Source organism: Staurois parvus, unplaced genomic scaffold, assembly GCF_062004578.1.
Source record: "Staurois parvus isolate SC_StPar_1 unplaced genomic scaffold, SC_StPar_1.0 ptg001196l, whole genome shotgun sequence".
In the NCBI taxonomy this organism is placed as follows: Eukaryota; Metazoa; Chordata; class Amphibia; order Anura; family Ranidae; genus Staurois; species Staurois parvus.
In genome coordinates this window covers 1,191,292-1,213,920 of record NW_028318992.1, presented here as the reverse complement: position 1 = coordinate 1,213,920, position 22,629 = coordinate 1,191,292, and the positions used below count along the sequence as shown (strand labels likewise).

Sequence of the window (22,629 nt, the reverse complement as noted above, 5' to 3'; positions counted from 1 at the left end):
AGGGCAAGTACTTGCTGTTATACTGCTCCTGCTTTGCACCCAGGAGTGCTGGCATACTGCTTCCTAGAGAGTCAAACCTGGTCCCTTCTGCTAGGACCCTCTGCTGTGGGCTGAGAAGGGTCGCCCCCCCTGGCTGTCTGCTGTGAACCCAGGCATCCCTGCCGGAGCCGTGGGTGTATGCTCCCCTGTTTTATTCCCCTCAACTGTTTCTGTACCATAGCCCCGTTTCCCTGCTTGGATTACAAACTGTTGTAGAGACTCTAACTTTGCCCCTGGGGCCGGATTACACTGTTTTGAGCCCTCTCCTTGCTACTTCTCCATACTGGGTACTGCCACTCTCCATGCAGACCCCAATTGAGTGACTGTCATTTGCTTTAATAAAGCTTTGTGTGTTTGCCATCTGCTTTGTGTGTTCTGTCCTGCCTACCCTCCGTCATAGCATGCCTCTAACAGACCCAACCAGGAAAGGGTCTTTTGGAGGAGACTGCAGGCTAGCTTCTTGCCTACTGACTATGGGCCCTGGCATTGAGGGGGCCCTATTCTTTGGGAGGTGTGTGCCTGAGAGACATTTTGAAGTAGTTTTACTTCGGATTCAAGTCCATGTCTCCCCAAAACACACAGACTCTGATAACTGCAGGACCAGAATACAGATTTGGGGTCTCTCTGCCCAAGCCAGTATTGACTACTTCAACCCCCCTTCTAGACTCAGAGACTCTAAGCAGATGTTAATATAATCAGCCCAAGACAATCGGATGCTGAAATCTCTTGCTGTAATCTGTTTATTAAGGTGTGATGTGCTTACCTTTGTGTTTTTGTCCCATTGTTAATTGAGTTAATTGAGTCACCAATTGTTTCTGTCTGTTGGCTAGTTTGCCTGGAGGTTCCTACATGACGTCTTGTGTCACCTTTACCTTGTCACCTAATCAGTGTGGGATGTTTCTCCCAATGTGTAATATTTGTTTTTATTGTTCATGTGGGGACTGTCTCTATTTCTGAAGTGTATAAAAACCTGTATTTCTGTTCAAATAAACAGTCCCAGTTGCAGTTAGTGTCGTCTAGTCTTTGGGTGCAATGCCCAGCTATAATACCTTGGTCCCAGCGGCGAAGAAGCAGTTCTCTGACAGAAGCACCTAGGCTCCAGGTAGTCTGTCACAAGGGTAATCTTCCAAAGGTTTGATTTCCCAGATTTACAGAATTCTCACTTCTACTTCCTCCCCCACTTAAGCACCCATATATGGAGCGATTGCTGGGTGAAGAACTACCCTCGAAGAATATGTATCTTATACAGTATAAAGAAAATCAGTATTAAATCCTCCTTCATTGGTACCAAACTCCAGAGTTTCTCCACTCTATATACCCATCTGCTGATAATCGTTGTTGGCGATGTAAAATACAGCTGGAAATTCTACCTTGCATTTACTGGTCTTGTCCATTGTTCATTCCTTACCGGCAGGCTGTCCATGCTTTTATTCACTCCCTCTTTGGGTCCTGGACCCTTTCTTTTTACTGTTAAAACTTTTCTTTTAGGACTCCTCCCACACACATTGTCTACCACTTCAAGATGCTTGATAGCACTTTAAAGGGAAATAGGGGAGCCTCCTTCCTTAGTTGTAGTTGTTGTATGTCAAACTGTTGGCGCTATCTGAATTCTGTATAATATCAATAATGTCTTCAGAATGTGGCTTTGACTGCCTTTGGACTGGATTGGGAGCCAAGGTTTCCATTTCTCCTGTTTTCCTTTCTCCTTTTATTTTTCCTCTTTCTATTATTTGTAAAGGGTTTGCAAAATTGGAGATGAGTTGCTTGCTGCAACTGAACCTATGAGAACAAATGTATCTCTACTGTTCATGATTAACCTAGTTGGCTTTTACATTCTAAATGCATATTGCTTTTCACAATCACCACATGGTGCAGGGTTTCTCCACATCCATTCCCATATTAATTATTCCCTGCTCTCCTCCTCTGGTTTACCAATAACAGCATAAGCAGAGCAGACACAGACCAGTCATCAGCCTGCTCAGTGGGGATCAGCAGACAAATCTCCTGCTGAGCTGGTGGAGTCCACCCCATGTGGAAAGAGCCTTATAGTTTTTTGCCTAACTCTGGATCAACTGTTTATATATGTTGCTGAAAATGGAGGTTTTCTGTTTATTCATTTTTTCTGTTGGTTGAACTAGATGGTCTTTTTTTCAACTTGATGAACTGAATCATAGTGCCAAGAGTTCAAAGCTAGAAAGAATATTGGCATACCTGCTGTGAAAATATCTCTAAAAAACCTGCCGCCTGCACGTCAAAGGATATATTTCAATACAGGTAAGTTAGGTCTCCAAAGCTGAGAGGGCAAAAATTATCTTTAAAAGACAAACAAATATTTACACAAAAACACATGCATGTGAATACTTACAGTTGGTTTGTGTCTGCCATATGGCATCGGCCATGCCCCAAATTGCAGGAAATAAGAAAAACACAGCAAGCTCAGTTGGGTAAGGCTTCCAAAAAAGTAAAGCTATTATTATTGCAAAATTGGTCAATGCAGCTAAAAGAAAAAAAAAAAAGGGTATAATAAATCTGCAATGCAATTTGTGTTAAGTTATTATTATGTATATTACTACATGTACATATATATTATTTATATTCATATTTATTAGATTACAATATATGCAAGTTTTTTTTTTTAGGGAAAATTGATTTCCACAATTGCTTTTAAAGGGACAGACTCAATGAACCACTTGGTCTTTTTCTGGCATCATTATTATATGTTTTTATGTAACATGCAGTATAATGAAGATTACAGTGGAAGTCCAGGTAATATGTTAAATACATACTTGAAATACATGTGCACCGCGATCTAGTTCTCCCCTGTGTCCTCCGGAACGCCGATTGCTGTATGTTACCTCTGTGTGAGGTCCCGATTGATGTGATCACTGATTGGCCAATCAGTGATCACATGAGCAGTAGTAAACAAGATGTCACTTCCTGACATCATTGCTTACTACTTGTGAAATCTGTAAAAGGTCACAGAGGTCACATGGCACAAGGCTATTCACAACAGCCTTGTACCATGTGACAAGCTGTGACCAATCACAGCTCTCATAGTATTTCTCAATGGCTACCAGAATGCAGCCAGAGAGAAATAGAAATTATTGCTTTTAGAGCCTTTATGGGTGTAAAAGCAATCAGTGTAAAAAAAGAAACAAAAATCGTCATCACTCTCCACAAGTAGTACAGTGTCCCTATGGTGACACTATGAATACATTTTGGCCAAGATTTATAAAGAAAGATTAATTATTTGCAAAACTTTATAAGAAAAAAACTTTTCATAATTTTTCATTTATATAGCAAAACAATACAAATCCCAGTGGTGAATAAATACCACCAAAATAAAGTTTTATCTGTCTCAAAAAAATGCTAAAAAATTCATATGGGTACAGTGTTGCATGATTGCGCAATTGTCATTCAAAATGTGATAGCTCTGAAAGCTGAAAATTGTCCTGGGCAGGAAGGGGTTGAAATTATTCGGACTTGAAGTGGTTAAAGCAGACAGAATGTAACACTGTACATAATACAGAAATGTATGAAAATTTGTCCTAAGATTCTCTTAATTGTCCAAACTGAATTTTTTTGTAATTACAAAGAGAACCTTGAGGAAGAAATTGACTCCAGAACAAATCTTTTGTTAAGACTACAGAATGACCGTAAACAGGTTGCTGTAATAACAAAGGTGACAAAAAGACTGAATTTAAGTCAAAGTCTCAACTTTCCTGTATACATTTATTGATAAAGTTAGAAGACAAATGAAACAGGGCAATCTTAAGGCTAAGATATCTCTAGTTCAAAATGACACTTTAAAAAAGTCAGCCTACAGCCAAGACAGGAATGACTGCTCTTAGTAAAAATGGCAGGTGCAAGCGAGACAGAGAGAGTCAATAACTTGTTACTACTGTCAAAAACCAGGACATTTAAAATGGAAGTGTAAAAAACTCTTAAAGGATGTGCAGATAAAGGATTCAAGAAATTTAGGTAAAGAAAATGGGCTTATTTTTCTTGAACCATCTGCTCCTCCTTGTCCAAAAATAACTCACTCTTCTTCTCCTTATGCTCCTCTGATAGAACAAATCAGAGAGTTATCAGTTAGCAGTGGTATGACTGAAAAGAACTTGCAGTCAACAACTGTTAATTCAGCTCCATTATTGCCTACCCTGTGACTAGACAATAAGAGGGAAATAAAGTCTCATTATCTAGAATATTAGAATATGTAACAACAATATGTCTAGATAAATGTGGACCCCCTTACATTAAAGCAAAATTGAATAGACAAAAACTTAAGTTTCTAATTGATATAGGTGCTGAAATTTCTATTACTGGTGTAAGATTACCTCTTTTGACAGATGCAGCAGTATGTACAGTTGTTGGATTTAATGGATCAGGTAACTCGAAAGCTTCAATGTGTAAAAATGTTTCATTTGAAATCCCTGATTATTTGGATACTGAGATTGATATTTGGTATTGTCAAGGTGCAGAGAACATTATTGGGACAGATAATATTCAACGAATAGGTTGGATAATTGACCTAGGCAATGGCATTTATGGAAAGGTTCCATTAATCGTAAGCCTGTGGTAATTGACCCAGCAGATTACTGTGAAGTTGGCAGAATCTGTTTAACACAAGTAATTGCTGCAGACCTAAATGGCCAGATATTGATGATAATCAAGAATTAGAACAATTGGTCATATCATACAAAAATCTTTGGAGCCAAGGCAAAAATGAAGCAGGTCTGTTTAAAGACATAGAAGTAGACGTGCAAGGCAGAGATCCGTCCCCACAGAAGCAATACAGATTGCCACCAGAATCCATCGAACGAGTATCGATTGTCATACAGGAACTTCTGCAACAGGGTATTATCAGGAAAAAAATTCTGTAGCAAACAATCCGTTATGGTTAGTACCTAAACGTGCTGACCCTAATTCATTCAGGCTTCTGGTAGATCTCAGAATGCAGAATAAATATACCCCAAATTGCACCCCAATAGTGGCAGATACACCTGACATAATGTCCCGAACTGATGCAAAAACAAAAGTGTTCCCTGTGATTGACATTGCCAGTGGATTTTTCTCATTCCCTTTGTCCAAAAACTGTTAATCTAAGTTCACTTCTTGCTTTAATGATGAACAATATACCTTAAGGCTGTAAGGCCTACATTTGAGTCTAAGCATATTTCATCAAGCTTTAGCGAAAGTCCTATCCAAATGTTCTAGGCCAGATTATATCCTACAATATGTGGATGATATTTTGTTGTCAACTGAAAGTGAGAGAGCATTTGACCCTTTTTGCAGAATTGTTTGTTCTGCTGCAAAATGCAGGTCTCAAGCTAAATACTCGTAAGATTCAGCTCATGAAACAATCAAATCAGTCCGGGCAGACGTCAACCTCTGCAAATAAGAGTTAATGCTATTGCTGCACTTCCTGTACCAACAACATTCAAAACATTAAGACAATTCCTAGGCTTAGTGAATTTTCCCCAGAGAGTTCATTGAGTCATTTACTGATACAGCAAAACCTCTATATTAACTTCTAAAGAATAATGAGAAAATGGTTTTGGTCCTTGGACAGAAGTTCAGCAAAAGGCCTTTGAATCTTTGAAAAAAATACTTGCAGACAGCACTACTAACTACAGTAGAAAAGCAAGCACCATTGCTTTACAGGTACATACTGTAGCTCCTGCTTGGTGGTCAGATCTCTGGGCGATAAGTTTTGTGCTGCTTCTCACTGCCTAGATGGTGGGTGGAGGGTTTGTGGCATGCGGTTATGTACTATGCACCATGTGCTGGACTTATACATGTGCTACATTACTGTACATTGGGTCTGTTGTTGGACCCTTATTTAATACTGATATTTGCCTTATATGCTTCAGTACATTCTGTTCTTACTGTTTCTATATCTTCTGTATTGAAAATCTTTAAGAAAAACAGTTTAAAAAAATAAAGTGTGTGTCTGTATATATATGTATATATATATATATATATATATATATACACACACACACACACATATATATTGAATGTATATTTTGTTATTAGAAGTCTTATTGTGTAACAGCTGTATTTCTTGTGTTAGAATGCTATTTACACCTTCAGCTGGGAAGATTGCTATCTAAAGGAACTAGTAGAAGTAACATACCATTGTGAATCACCATTTACATTTGAAAGAACTCCACCAGAAACCAGAATGAAATTTCAAAGAATGATTAGATAGCTAGATTCCCACCCATCTTAGGACATATAAATTGTATTAGCGTTTCAAGACAGAGCATTACTTTGAATCCAACACTGCATTGTTCTGCTCTCCCTGCATGTAGGTCTAACTACATGCTGGTATTATAAACACATTTACTTTTTAATCTGGCTTCAGCAGTCAAAATGTTACTGAAACCCATGAGTTTTGGGTTTCCCCGTCACGCACAAACAGGTGAATATCTTTAGTGACCTCAAAATGATCTAATTGTTGGATGGGACAGAGAGTTAGACCGAAACTAAGTACCTTATGTTCCATCACAATGAGATTATGTGAAGAAAGTAAACATTAAGGTCCAGTTCTGGGATGTCACCTTTACGACAAATGGGTTCATAGTGCCTGTGAGTTGAAGTGGTATATTTGTCTTGTCTGAGTTTGTGGTCCTAAAAATAATCCTCAGAAGGGACTATGTTGGACTCAGTAATTGAAATAGATTGTGTGTCACACAAGATGTCATCTTTGACAAAACTAGTAGGGCACAGATGGAACACATGCCACTACGCATATGTGATCCTGTTGCAGCCATCTTGGATTCTGGAATACGAGTTGTTTATATGCTATGAAGTGCCTGATTGTCATCTTTTCATTGTAAGTGCATTTTCCACATTAAACTGCTATTTTAATCTGGATTACACTATGGAGAGAATGTCTTTTTCGTTTTATGATACTATGTCCAACTGATTGGTGCAGCGCAAAAAATGTATACTGCATGTATTTTTTTGCAACTCACTGTAGAAGGCTCCATGTTCAACCTGCTTCTATGCACCGCAACTGAGCTGTGGTGCATAAAAATGAATAGTGCAGTACTAAGATAAATTAAAATGTATGTGCAATACAATAATGCAATGCAAATATATTGAACTCTTGAACCACAAATTGAAAAAATAAAGAAATCCAAATGTGAAGCCAAAAACTGTGAATTCATTTGTTCTGTGATTATGAGGGAAATGACAGAAGTGGATACCAAATGCCACCAAAACTTCTTGATGATGAACCACACAGCACCTTGGTGTACAACAAAGGGAGGCTTACCAGAATCATATAACCCCCAATAAAGAGCGATCAACCGGCACTTGTTTATCAACCCAAGATATCCAGTTTTCCTCAAAACCACATGTCAAACAATGGTACTGTTGCGTTATATCAGATGACTGTACATATATATATTCAGTGGACATAGTATCATAAAAATGAAAAAGTCAGGCTCTCTACTGTATAGTGTATACAAAATAATACGTTTTTTGGTGCCGCATCCCAAAAAAATAGAAAAAAGTGTCGGACAAGAATTGTACAGTCAAACTGGCAGATTTTTTAGGCACAGTGAGAGACCAAACTATCATGTTAAAAAAATTTAAATTTTATGAAACATTAAAATCATAACAGACAGAATAAAACATGAAATCTAGGACCCCCTACAAGGAGGGGCATAGTTCCTGGCATTGCCCTTTACAATCCAAGATATCCATTTTTCCTCAAAACCATATCTCAAATGATGGTAATGCTACGTTATATCAGATGACTGTGCATATACAGGTAAAACTCGAAAAAATTAGAATATTGTGCAAAAGTTCATTTATTTCAGTAATGCAACTTAAAAAGGTGAAACTAATATATGAGAGAGACTCATTACATGCAAAGCAAGATAGTTCAAGCTGTGATTTGTCATAATTGTGAGGATTATGGCTTACAGCTCATGAAAACCCCAAATCCACAATCTCAGAAAATTAGAATATTGTGAAAAGGTGCAATATTCTAGGCTCCAAGTGTCCCACTCTAATCAGCTAAGTAAGCCATAACACCTGCAAAGGGTTCCTGAGCCTTTAAATGGTCTCTCAGTCTGGTTCATTAGGAATCACAATCATGGGAAAGACTGCTGACTTGACAGTTGTGCAGAAAACCATCATTGACACCATCCATAAGGAGGGAAAGCCTCAAAAAGTAATTGCAAAAGAAGTTGGATGTTCCCAAAGTGCTGTATCAAAGCATATTAATAGAAAGTTATGTGGAAGGGAAAAGTGTGGAAGAAAAAGGTGCACAAGCAGCAGGGATGACAGCAGCCTGTAGAGGATTGTCAGGAAAAGGCCATTCAAAAGTGTTGGGGACTTTCCCAAGGAGTGGACTGAGGCTTGAGTCAGTGCATCAAGAGCCACCACACACAGACGGATCCTGGACATGGGCTTCAAATGTCGTATTCCTCTTGTCAAGCTGCTCCTGAACAACAAACAACGTCAAAAACGTCTTACCCGGGCTAAAGAAAAACAGACCTGGTCTGTTGCTCCTCTTCCAAAGTCCTCTTTTCTGATGAGAGCAACTTTTGCATCTCATTTGGAAACCAAGGTCCTAGAGTATGGAGGAAGAATGGAGAGGCACACACTGCAAGATGTTTGAAATCCAGTGTGAAGTTTCCACAGTTTATGTTGATTTGGGGAGCCATGTCATCTGCTGGTGTTGGTCCACTGTGCTTCATTAAGTCCAGGGTCAATGCAGCCGTCTACCAGGAGATTTTGGAGCACTTCATGCTTCCTTCCTTCTGCAGACGAGCTTTATGTGGATGCTGACTTCATTTTCCAGCAGGACGTGGCACCTGCCCACACTGCCAAAAGCCTGGTTCAATGACCGTGGGATTACTGTGCTTGATTGGCCAGCAAACTCGCTTGACCTGAACCCCATAGAGAATCTATGGGGCATTGCCAAGAGAAAGATGAGAGACATGAGACCAAACAATGCAGAAGAGCTGAAGGCCGCTATTGAAGCATCCTGGTCTTCCATAACACCTCAGCAGTGCCACAGGCTGATAGCTTCCATGCCACGCCGTATTGAAGGAGTAATTGCTGCAAAAGGGGCCCAAACCAAGTACTGAGTACATATGCATGCTTATACTTTTAAGAGGTCTGATATTGTTCTATGCACAATCCTTGTTTTATTGATTGCATGTAATATTCTAATTTTCTGAGATTGTGGATTTGGGGTTTTCATGAGCTGTAAGCCATAATCATCACAATTATGACAAATCATGGCTTGGACTATCTTGCTTTGCATGTAATGAGTCTATCTCATATATTAGTTTCACCTTTTAAGTTGCATTACTGAAATAAATGAACTTTTGCACGATATTCTAATTTTTCGAGTTTCACCTGTATACTTAGTTGGACATAGTATCATGAAAACGAAAAAGACAGGCTCTCCATAGTGTAATCCAGATTAAAACACCAATTTAATGTGGTAAATGCACTTACAATGAAAAGATGACAATCAGGCATTTCATATCATATAAACAACTCATATTCCATAATCCAAGATGGCTGCAGCGAGATCACGTAGGCGCAGTAGCATGTATTCCGTCTCTGACCTACTAGTTTGGTCAAAGATATTGCTTTTACTAAAATATTATTTATTTAATTTATTTATTAATATTATTATTTTAAAACATTATTTTAAATAAATGTACTTATTTAAAAGAAAAGCATTGATAATGGTAAAGTTTCATAATTTACAAATCATTGTGCTGAGGTTTGTACATGTCTGTTAAACTCTTGTTTGCAGCACAATAATTAAAGCATATTTTTTGGGTACAAGGACTGTTGCACATGCTATCCTGTACACAGTGAGTAGGGTCAAGTTTTAAGTCCCTCCCACTGTTAGCACAATTTTGCCACACCCACAATTTCTTACAGTGTGGTAGTCAATAATTATTGTCCTCTGGGAACCAAGGCTGACCCCCCCCAGGAAAAAAAATGATCTACTGTTATGCTGCCGCATCCGTGACAACCTTTTGGATCGCGCGGGATAGTGGCTTATAAGTATTTTTGCACACCCAAAGTACTGTAGCTCTACCCCCTCAGGAGCAACTGAGTATTCCGGTTACCAGATTTGAAAGGGAGGCCCAAAGCATTGCTGACTACCTTTTGCTTGGTTAGGACAGAGTAGAGGAGATTGATCATAATCAAGAGGCAGCATCAGCGTGGTGCCTTTTGCCACCCTTATTTTCTTCATAGTTGTGAGTTGTTGCCACAGAGATTTTGCTGACACCAGTAGAGTTCTGCCTAAAGGGGACTGCACATACTAGGCCAGGAATCACTAAATGGCAGACTGAGTAACAAGTCAGCAAATAGTAACAGCAAATAGATGCCTGAGTGTCCACCCCCACCTGCCTACCCACCACTGCCACTGTCATATTCAAGGAAGGGCACAAGATTGTAGGTGTGGCAGGTTTGTATAGAGTGTGGGACCTTTCAAATTAAGAAGCAAGTGATCAGTTACTAAGCAACCATTCACCCACCCCCAATGTTGTCCCTGCTGACACCACAAAACACCTTTGCTAGGCAACTCCCTGGCTATTACACAAAGGATAAACACACACACACACACACACACACACACACACACACACACACACACACTGATGAATTACAGTAAATGTTTAACTTGCATTAATGTCACAAAAAAGGAAAAATAGGCAAAGAAAACAATTGGCTGAGCCTTCCAAAAGGCCTATCACCAGTCAGAATAGGCAATATAATACAGTACAGTACCACTTTAAGCTGCAACTGTCCATCTTGCAGGACTGAGGATTTAAATATTATCTCACAAACTGAGAAAATGTCCCCAAGAAAACAAATGAAATGGGAAAATAAGAACAAACACAGGGCTAGTTCACTTGCAGACTCTCTGTGAGAAGAGTTTACCTCAACTTTAGGATTTAACAAATTTAGGCAGGTAGGTTTCCCATAAAATACTCAAACATGTTGTATTTTTTAATGCTGTTTTTATTTCTTCCTGTGAGATTTCTGCATCTAGGGAATTCAGTTGTTCCTCACTTAATTTTGGTAACCCAGCCTTCTCCAGATATATATCTTTTTTTTTTTGTTTCTTTCAGTTTCAGTGTTTTTTAACGAGTCCAGGGTGTTTATATTATAACATTTTCTATAGTATTCCATAAATACTTTGGTGATTTCTTTAGTTGAGTGTACCAGTTCACCCGTGGAGTTTTTATTTTTTCTATATAGTTCCTATTTTTCTTTTTCCTCAAGGCTCTCATCAAATATTTTCCAAGTCTGTCTCCCCATCTATACCTCTCGCTTAATACTTTATTATAAACTCTCCTCCTCTCCTCTTCCATCACAGCCTCTAGTTCTTTCTTTTTTTATTACCTTCAGCTTTATTTCTTTTGTTATTCTATTCTTATGTATCTGTTCCAATTCACTTATTTCTTTTAGAAGCCCACTCATTTTCTCTTCTTTCTTTTTTCTTTTTTACCCCAATTGCTATCAGTACTCCTCTTATATATGCCTTATGAGATTCCCACTCTGTGGCTATCGACACCTCTCCTGTCTCATTCTCCTTAAAAAAATAATTCAATCTCCTCCCCGATATTCTGAGCAGTATCTTTTTCGAGGAGAAGTGCCTCGTTCAACTTCCATCCCAGCCCTCCTGCCATCTTCCTTCCCCACTCTATTTTCATAGTGACCGGGGCATGATCCGAAAAAGACATTGCTTCTAACCCTACCTGAATCACATATTCAATTAGTTGATGCTCTATTAATATATAATCTAATCTTGAGTACATCTTATGCATATTTGAGAAGAAGGTATAGTCTCTATCCTGCATACAGTATGTGTAATTCTCCAGGCATCTACCAGTTGACACTCATGTATTTCTTTTTTCAATAGTCTCAGGGCTCTACAGCCCTCTCTCTGCATATGAGAAGTAGCGTCTTTTTGTGGATCCATACAGAAATTTAAATCTCCTGCCAGAATCAAGCGGCCTTTTTTAAAGTCCATCAGCTTCCTCAGCACCCTTTTCAAAAACACCTCCGGCTTTTTATTAGGACAGTAAATATTAGCCAATGTACACTCGATTTCCTGTAGTTTACCTCTTAGAAACAAAAATCTCCCTTCTGGATCCATTTTTCCTGTCTTCCAACTCAAACCTAATATTTTTTGCCAACCCTATCCCCCTACATGCTGCCATTCCTCTTTTCTTTTAGGTCTCAATTTCCCTATGTTCTTCTTCCCAACCAGCGATTTCCATTCTTTACAGTTCGAGTCTATCACAGAAGTTTCTCAAGTCCTCTAGTGCAAATAAAAAAAGGATCACGGACAGTACTCAATTGTTCAAGTCCTCTGGAAACCTCAGATAAGCTGTAACTCCATTCTTCCATCCTATTAGGCACTCTGGTATCCCCCATCTATATTGCATGTTTTGTTTTTTCATCTGCTCTGGTAGGGGTCTCAGGGATCTCCTTCTCCACAAAGTCTCTGATGCCAGATCCGCAAATATCTGCATATCCATTTCTCCATATTTAATTACTGTTTTTCCCTTAGTCTTCCTCCAAATTTCTTCTTTATCTTGAAGCTTATAAAATTTAACAAGTATATCTCTCAGCCTTTCCTTCCCAAAATTTTGTCGTAGTTTTCCTATTCTAAAAATTCCTTCTATTTTAGGTCCTTTCCATATCAGAACCGTCCATTATGGAGTTTAGTATTTTACAAACTACCTCTTGCAATATTTCTCCTTTTGGGCTCTCTGGGACCCCTCGTATCCTGATATTTCTCCTCCTATCCCTATTTTCTTGTATCTCAGCCTTGTAAAGCAATTTTTCCTGAACTTTCCCCATATTGATTATCTTCTTTTCTAATTCAGAAATGTCTTGGGCATGATTTTTAACTTTCTCCTCTGTTTCTTCCACTCTCACCAACAGCTGCCCTAGATCATTCTGAATATTTACCATTTCTTGCTTTATTGTTTTCTCCAAATCTTTGAACATTTCTGCCATCTTTTTTATTCGGTATTTGTACTTTTACCATCTCCATATTTCCTGATATTTGTTGACTGCTAATATTCAGGCCCAATGATAGTCTAGGGCTACTTTCCAGACTAAGGTCTCCTTTTCATTTATACCTTGGGGCCTTTCTGGGGTCACGTTTTCCTGGGACGTACATTTTTTAATTGTGCCGGTTTGGGACCCTTTAAGCCCACTTCCTTTAGCACTTTTGTTTTTCATTTCTTCTGTGGCTCTTATTCTCCTTTATAGACTCGGGGTTAGAAAATTTCAGCTATTAATACACCGCTCCCAATCCTGTCCAATCATTTGTCCTTTAACTTTTCTTTCATTTAGTCTTCTCCTTTCCACACCTTTGTGTTCCCTGGGGGTCCCCCTTTCTCTCCTTCACTCTGCTTTCCCAAACAGCACAGTATAGGGTATAGCATACATCAAGCCTCAGCCAGTCTCACTCACCCTCCTCGCACCTCTCTTCTTGCGAGACAGCTCCAGGCTATGTCTGTCAGTTCTTTCGGCAGGTCAGCAGGTTTTTCTCAGGGGGATTCCCCAGGGTGTCCTCTGTTCTTTTATCCTTGGGCTAGGGCATCTCTTTCTTCTTAGCAGCAGCCAGGCAGCATTCCGGGGAGCAGATCGGCAAGCAGACCAGCGCCTCTCTCTCTCCACAGGACGCCGGCCGGCTTCCTCGTTCCTAGCAATCCTCAGCGGCCGACCACGTGGTCACACCGCACCTCCTCGTCTCCCGGCAACCAGACACATGGTCACCGCTGGGCTTCGAACAAGCCGACCTCCGTATCCCGGCTCACCTCTCCAGAGGGCCGCCACTCATCCGCTGGGACCTCTCAAGCAGAGGTAGGTCTCGCCTAACAGGGCTCCTGCATCTCAAGGGAGCTTGGGGACCTGGGGAGGTCAAATAGCGGAGCTTTGTCCGAGAGCTCCTACATCGAGCCCTCCTCAGCCGCCATGGTCAGGCTCCGCCCCCCCACCATCACCTCCAGGGACTCAACTATTGAAGCCAACTGAAATACTCAAACATGTTGAGAACTCCTCTGCTGACTAGTTTGGGCCCATAAATTTTACTCAACAAGGCTGTAGATTATGTAGCGCTCACCCCCGAAGGAGCCGCTGGAATTAACGGGCACTTCTGTCCTTATTTCAGTGATGAACCATATATATATTGGATCCACAGCACGCCAGTACACCTTGTGGGAAGTTTTATAACAGGTTTAATAAGACAAATAGACTGCAAATTAACTTGGAAAATAGCAGTTAAATGCACTGAATGCACAAACCTTCTAGAATTGGCACAATCATATCAAGAAATACAATATTCATGTATATACCGGTATAGCTATAGATCAGTATTACCCCTTGCAACTACAGCAGCAATATGTCCCCACCTAAATGGACATCTCTTTAGGCTCAGTCCCAAATTCACTTGTATGCTGTAGGATTGTAACACTGTGTGAGTCTATGTGTTGCACAGGCCTGTGTTAGTGAATCGGTGGAGCGCTCTTAAGGACTGACATGTCACTTGTTAGCAGTTGTTCATCACATCTAAGAAAAACAGTCTCCAGGAGTTAACTCCTTTTAGGGATGATGAATGGGGCTCTGTCTCTCTGGGGCTAGTTTTTTTCTGTTGTCAATTGTCAGTGCTGCACAGTCTGACGTGCCTCACCTGGGATGTTCACATGCCTCCTCCATGATTTCCAACACTCTGACCTTTCTCTGCGGTGGGAGATGTTGTTGCTGTCGGTAACTGCCGTCTCGGATGACTGGTATCAATGATCACAGTTGCTGACTTCAGCTGCTGTAGATAACCATTGTCCTTAGCAACCTCTGCTGTTCTGAAAACAGTGGTCAGTTTACTTCAACAGTAGGGGCTACAGACTAGCTCCCACATGTCCTCTGCAAAGGCACACGTGGCTCTCCTCTCCCTCCTCCTTGCAAAGCATCCTGGTCCTGTAGTCCTGTGCAGTATAAAGTTACATTGTCTGCCTCTGGGATGAAACTGCAACTCCCACAAACACTCCAGTACTGCTGAGAGCTGAGCCAATCAAACCCTTTCTGACAACATGCAGTCTTAGAAGGGAAACAGTTCTTTAAAAGGAAACAGCAATGGCCCCACTACAATTATATGAATTAAAATGGGCTTACCCAAGAGGTGGTAAAATGGCTAACATAATTCCCTTTTAGTAAGTATGGGTAGAGTGAAGAGTCACTTGATAACAGAGGCTGCTTTGCAAGAAAAAGGGGGGTGTGGATTTTGGCTGAAGTAAATCCCTTTAATTGGAAACCCAAACTTGTGAGGCTAATTTCTTCCTTAGATAGCTTGAGCTTGGATGAAAGTGTGGGTACAGTTCCTGCTTAACAGGGAAGCGAGAGGGGGTGATCCCTGGCATCCTGCAGGCAGTGATGATATATACAGGGTGGTAGATTGCAGGACTGAATTGGCTATAGCATCTGTGCCTAAATGTAGAGGCCTATGCTGTAAACTGCTCTGAACCCAAGCAAGAGAAAGCAGCAGTTGTGCCTAAAGGTAGAGGCCTGTGCTGGAAACTGTTCTGAACTCAAGCAAGAGAAAGCAGCAGTTGTGCCTAAAGGTAGAGGCCTGTGCTGGAAACTGTTCTGAACTCAAGTAACTGAAAGCAACAAATAGGCTTAAAGACAATGGCAGCATTTGTGTGGGTTAGAAAGCCTCTCACCAGGTCTCACGGTGCAGCAGGGTGAAGCAATGATCTTGTGGTTAAACTACAGTTGTGCATAACAGTAACAAAGCACAGTGTTATATACCCCCCCCCTTAAAGTCTTTGGTCCCCTAAGAAACATATTAAATCTAACCAACAGTGTTTGAAAACCAATAAACATAAATAACAGATTTCATCATATAACAATATCAATCAGGAGGGACAATAATGGGTAAGCTTTCATTATGAAGCAAGTTTAACAAAAACGTCTCCCACCAAGGGAGGGGCTAGATGACTCTGAGAAAGAGTTACCATTTGAAGTTCTACCTCATCGATAGTGTCAGTGAGGGGGCTTTCAATGCTTCAGGGAGCAGTCAGCTGCACGAAGTATAGAAGCTTCAAGAGTACTTTGACTAGAATGAATCACTTCCTCTGAACGTTGCCCAGGTTATGATAGGTGAGTCTTTTGGGTGGCTCCATAGTCCACCTTCCTCTAAGGTCAGAAAAGTAGCCAGCTTCATCTTCAGCCGTTGAGGCCTTTTCCTTCTGCCCCATAGCAGGAGGAAAGTAGCCTCAGTAGCTATAGGTTCAACCAAATCCCTGTATTTACATAGTTTTGAATGCCTGGCTCAGATTTAGGTGGGACAGGGTCACTGGGATCTAGGCCTGAGTGGGTTGCTGACAGATTTGAGCCAGGTGAGAGCAAAGGAATTCTTTCCTTAAAATAAACCATTTCCAATCAAGTTCTGCTCCTTTTCCCTCTTCCTCTTCAGCCTTCTCTTCCCCTGAAGCTTGGGCAGAGTGGGATAATAGTGAGGAATTTTGAAGTCTGCGAGTATCCCCTCTGGGGGGGCTCCCCTACTGAAGTTGGGATATGCGCAGCATCAGAGATGGGTAACATGTAATTCCAGTGCCATGACTTCATTGGTCCCCTTTTTCCTTCATGGTGAATCTGATAGACAGGGAAGCTTAGCAACCTCCTGCAGACTATGTAGGGTTGAGGCTTCCAGCGAGCAGCTATCTTGTGTTTCCCTAGGACCCCAAGGTTTCTTAATAGCACTCAGTCTCCCTGCTGTAAATATTATACCTTCGCTCTGGAATCGTAATTCCTCTTGTTCCTCTGCCCCGTAACCTTAGAGTCTTGACAGGCTCTCTCATAGGCAGTCTCTAACTGAAGCTTCAGCCTCTCTACATATCCCTGATGTGATGGGGGTGACTGTGGTCAGGAGCAGTGCCATGTGCCAAGTCCATGGGTAACTTTGCTTCCTGGCCAAACATAAAGTGGTATGGTGAGTAGCCCTTGGCGTTGTTTCCTGTGCTGTTATATGCATGTACCACTGTGGCAATTTGCTGACTCCACTGCTGTTTTCTCTCAAGGGGCAAGGTGCCTAGCATGTTTAAAAGAGTCCAGTTAACCAGTTCCTGCCTAGCATATAGCAGATTGATGTCAGGGCGGGACTCTGCTCCTTCGGGGTGGAGGTCACATGACATCTTCCCTGTCACGCCACTCATGCGCGGCCCCGGGGACATGCAGTGCAGCGATCAATGGTTAACAGTGTTCCTCGGACACAGCACATCCCCAATCAGGGTAAAAAGCCAATGACATTGTCTCTTTACCATGTGATCAGCTGTGGTTAATCGCAGCTGATCACAAATGTAAACAAATAGCGGTAACTCGCTGTTATCGGCTTCTCCTCCTCACACTGATCTTATATGAGGAGGAGAACCTGGGAACAGTGAATTACTAATTACCTCCTTCAATGTGGTGTACCACACTGCCCTGACTGCCCTGGATTAAAGTGTACCTGTCACAGCACCCATCAGTGTACCTGTCAGGGCATCCATCAGTGCAGCCTTTCAGTGTACCTGTCAGCACATCCATCAGTGTACCTGTCAGCACATCCATTAGTGCAGCCTGTACCTGTCAGTGCATCCATCAGTGCAGCCTATCAATGTACCTGTCATTCATCAGAAGTGTACCAATCACAGCTGCCCATCAGCAGTTTACCCATCATACAGCTGACATGTCCAAAAAATTATAGTAGTGAGGAGTGTTATGATTTTGATACATAAATTACCAAAGAAATACCACTCGATAACACAGTTATGAAACACCAGCAATTTCTTGGGAACAGAAGTGTCTTTCCTTTACAATAGACCATCTAAAACAAAAGACATTCAAAACTGTTGACCAACCGGATACACTTAAGAAGAAGATGTAAACAAGTACAATTGTTGACTGAATATAAATGACCTACAGTTGCAAGAAAGAGTATGTGAACCCCTTGGGATTACGTGGAGTTTTGCATGAATTGGGCATAAAATGTGCTCTGAACATCATCTAAGTCACAACAATAGAAGAACACAGTCTGCTGAACATAATACTACACAAACATTAGATGTTGCCATGGTTTAATTTCACATAACATGTAAACATTGACAGTGCAGGGAGGAAAAAGTATGTGAACCTTTGGACTTAATAACTGGTTGGCCCTCCTTTGGCAGTAATAACCTCAACCAAACGTTTCCTGTAGTTGCAGATCAGACCTGCACAACGATCTGGAGTCATTTTGGACCACTCCTCTTCACAAAACTGTTTCAGTGTAGCAATATTCTTGGGATGTCTGGTGTGAATTGCTCTCTTAAGGTCATGCCACAGCATTTCAATCGGGTTGAGGTCAGGACTCTGACTGGGCCACTCCAGAAGGCGTATTCTGTGCTGTTGCAGCCATTGTTTTGTTGCATCACCCATCCTCTGCGGAGCTTCAGTTGGCGGACAGATGGTCGTACGTTTTCCTGCAAAATGTCTTGATAAACTCTGGAATTCATTTTCCCATCAATGACAACAATCCGTCCAGGCCCTGAGGCAGCAAAGCAGCCCCAAACCATGATGCTCCCTCCGCCATGTTTCACAGTGGGGATGAGGTTTTGATGTTGGTGTGCTGTGCCTTTTTTTCTCCACACATAGTGTTGTGTGTTCTTCCCAAACAACTCAATCTTGGTTTCATCTGTCCACAGTATATTTTGCCAGTAGTGCTGTGGAACATCCAGGTGCTCTTTTGCAAACTTCAAACGTGCTGCAATCTTCTTTTTGGACAGCAATGGCTTCCTCCGTGGTGTCCTCCCATGTACTCCATTCTTGTTTAATGTTTTCCTTATTGTAGATGTGTCAACAAAAATGTTAGCATGTGCCAGAGATTTCTGTAGGTCTTTAGCTGACACTCTGGGATTCTTCTTTACCTCATGCAGCATTCTGCGCTGTGCTCTTGCAGTCATTTTTACAGGATGACCACGCCTAGGGAGAGTAGCAACAGTGCTAAACTTTCTCCATTTGTAGACAGTCTGTCTTACCGTGGACACATGAACATCAAGGCTTTTGGAGAAACTTTTGTAACCCTTTCCAGCTTCATGCAAGTCAACAATTCTTGATGGTAGGTCTTCTGAGAGCTCTTTTCTGCGAGGCATGGTTCATATCAGACAGTGCTTCTTGAAACCAGTAAACCCAAAACAGGTGTGTGTTGTTTAAGGGCAGGACAGCTGTCAGCAACACATCCAATATCATCACACTGATTGGAGTCAAGGTTGGCTCACTCCAGGCTCCAATTAGCTCTGGGAGAAGTCATTAAGCTAGGGCCTCACATACTTTTTCCTCCCTGCACTGTGAATGTTTACATGTTATGTGCAATTAAACCATGGCAACATCTTATGTTTGTGTAGTATTATGTTCAGCAGACTGTGTTCTTCTATTGTTGTGACTTAGATGACGTTCAGAGCACATTTTATGCCCAATTCATGGAAAACTCCTTGTAATCCCAAGGGGTTCACATACTTTTTCTTGCAACTGTATTTAACTCTGTGGAACACAATGAAGTCACACAGCCCTGACCTGACATAACCTGGCCAGTGTTGACCAAAAGTCATAAATGTTCCTTGTGAAAACTCAGCATCTAGGTACCTGAACTTTGAGAAATATAACAAGTAAAGCTCCCAAGAAATTTTACAATTGTTCATTCAGGACAAGGATATTAGCCTGTCTCGGGAATTTTAAAACCCATTATCAACTGTGTGAGTCAAATATCTGCTGGGAGATCAACTGAATGTTTATCAATGAGCTATATAGACAATGGCCACAGCTACACTTGCAATACTCCTTAAGATCATACATAAACTGGGAGATTACTCATAACCAAGTGATAATATTTTCATTCATGGAACATGACTGCCTCTAGTGGACAGGTAAAGAACATCCAGAATAAACGGCATTCTTGGCTGCCCAATAGACATATACTATGGGTGGATCCAGCAGACAATGGATCTCCACAGTATATATGCAGGAAGACTGAATAAAACCGGGCCAAAAACACATAAAAAAAAAAAAAACCTGAAGAACTTACTTGAAAAGCTGACTGGAGATACTTCGTTGAAAATCCTTTTGCCTGTTAAAAAGACCCTACTTTTTGATCTGAAAAAACATTTGCCTGCTTATACAACTTTTGCTTGTTTCCTGACAAGAAGAAAACTGCTGATTGGAGAGACTGCTGCTGACAAGAAAAGAAACATTTTTACCAACCTGCTGTTCCATCCAAAGATCTGAAAGAACACTATACCTGGGAGAAGTGAGATATTGTGGCCAGGTATCAAAACTTTTATTCCTTCAAAATTTACTAGAACTTTACTAATATTGCTATTGTGCTGTAGTGCTGGTATCGTGCATAGTAATATATATATATATATATATATATATATATATATATATATATATATATATACACACTGCTAATTACTTTGAAATTGTATTGATATGGTTAAACCATTGAGATTGGATGGTGTATAGGGAGATTGGTTGCTAAATTACCGTATTGGGTTAAATTGATTGTAGAATAGAGTTTTTAAAAATACTTTTTCTCTATATTGTTATACTGTAATGCATTGTTCCAAAGAGGCATTTGAAGTGTTTCAGTGTGTATTAGATCAGAATTATTTTTCCTAATTCTCTACGGCCACGGGAACTTGGAACGATATACTGAATGCTGACAAATGATATTTGCTAATCACTGAGAAAATCAAGGTTTTGTTATTTACTCAGCTATAATATATATCTTGTGATTGACCTAATTGCAATTTATTGTGGGTTATTCTTTGATTGTGTGTAGGAAATACTCATCACCAGTAAATTAGTTTGTTTTAGAATATATATAAATATTTTTTGTACATAAATAAATTTAATCAAATTGGAGATATTTGTATATTTGGTAAGAAATCACATTGGTAAAAAGAACTCAAGAATAATTACATTGTGATGATTTATATATTCAGGTGTCTATATTACAGTTGCAAGAAAAAGTATGTGAACCCCTTGGGATTACGTGGAGTTTTGCATGAATTGGGCATAAAATGTGCTCTGAACGTCATCTAAGTGACAACAATAGAAGAACACAGTCTGCTGAACATAATACTACACAAACATTAGATGTTGCCATGGTTTAATTGCACATAACATGTAAACATTCACAGTGCAGGGAGGAAAAAGTATGTGAGGCCCTAGCTTAATGACTTCTTCCCAGAGCTAACTGGAGCCAGAGCTAACTGGAGCCAGGAGTCAGCCAACCTTGACTCCAATCAGTGTGATGATATTGGATGTGTTGCTGACAGCTGTCCTGCCCTTAAAAAACACACACCTGTTTTGGGTTTACTGGTTTCAAGAAGCACTGTGATGTGAACCGTGCCTCGCAGAAAAGAGCTCTCAGAAGACCTACGATCAAGAATTGTTGACTTGCATGAAGCTGGAAAGGGTTACAAAAGTATCTCCAAAAGCCTTGATGTTCATGTGTCCACGGTAAGACAGATTGCCTACAAATGGAGAAAGTTTAGCACTGTTGCTACTCTCCTTAGGCGTGGTCGTCCTGTAAAAATGACTGCAAGAGCACAGCGCAGAATGCTGCATGAGGTAAAGAAGAATCCCAGAGTGTCAGCAAAAATGTTAGCATGTGCCAGAGATTTCTGTAGGTCTTTAGCTGACACATCTACAATAAGGAAAAAACATTAAACAAGAATGGAGTACATGGGAGGACACCACGGAGGAAGCCATTGCTGTCCAAAAAGAATATTGCTGCACGTTTGAAGTTTGCAAAAGAGCACCTGGATGTTCCACAGCACTACTGGCAAAATATACTGTGGACAGATGAAACCAAGATTGAGTTGTTTGGGAAGAACACACAACACTATGTGTGGAGAAAAAAAAGGCACAGCACACCAACATCAAAACCTCATCCCCACTATAAAACATGGCAGAGGAAGCATCATGGTTTGGGCCTGCTTTGCTGCCTCAGGGCCTGGGTGGATTGTTGTCATTGATGGGAAAATGAATTCCAGAGTTTATCAAGACATTTTGCAGGAAAACGTACGACCATCTGTCCGCCAACTGAAGCTCCACAGAGGATGGGTGATGCAACAGGACAATGACCCAAAGCATACAAGTAATTCAACAAAACAATGGCTGCAACAGCACAGAATACGCCTTCTGGAGTGGCCCAATCAGAGTCCGGACCTCAACCCGATTGAAATGCTGTGGCATGACCTTAAGAGAGCGATTCACACCAGACATCCCAAGAATATTGCTACACTGAAACAGTTTTGTGAAGAGGAGTGGTCCAAAATTACGCCAGATCGTTGTGCAGGTCTGATGTGCAACTACAGGAAACGTTTGGTTGAGGTTATTGCTGCCAAAGGAAGGTCAACCAGTTATTAAGTCCAAAGGTTCACATACTTTTTCCTCCCTGCACTGTGAATGTTTACATGTTATGTGCAATTAAACCATGGCAACATCTAATGTTTGTGTAGTATTATGTTCAGCAGACTGTGTTCTTCTATT

At 40.7% G+C, this 22,629-nt stretch overlaps 1 protein-coding gene across 2 annotated transcripts in view; it reads right to left on the bottom strand.

Annotated features, from left to right (window-relative positions):
• Positions 1–22,629, bottom strand: part of UNC93A (unc-93 homolog A) — a 729,857-nt gene that overhangs the window by 57,321 nt on the left and 649,907 nt on the right. For both annotated transcript variants that reach the window (XM_089660014.1, XM_089660015.1), the window contains one exon: positions 2,405–2,536. In XM_089660014.1, the coding sequence (XP_089516140.1) occupies positions 2,405–2,536 (132 nt within the window). The remainder of the gene's footprint in view (positions 1–2,404; positions 2,537–22,629) is intronic.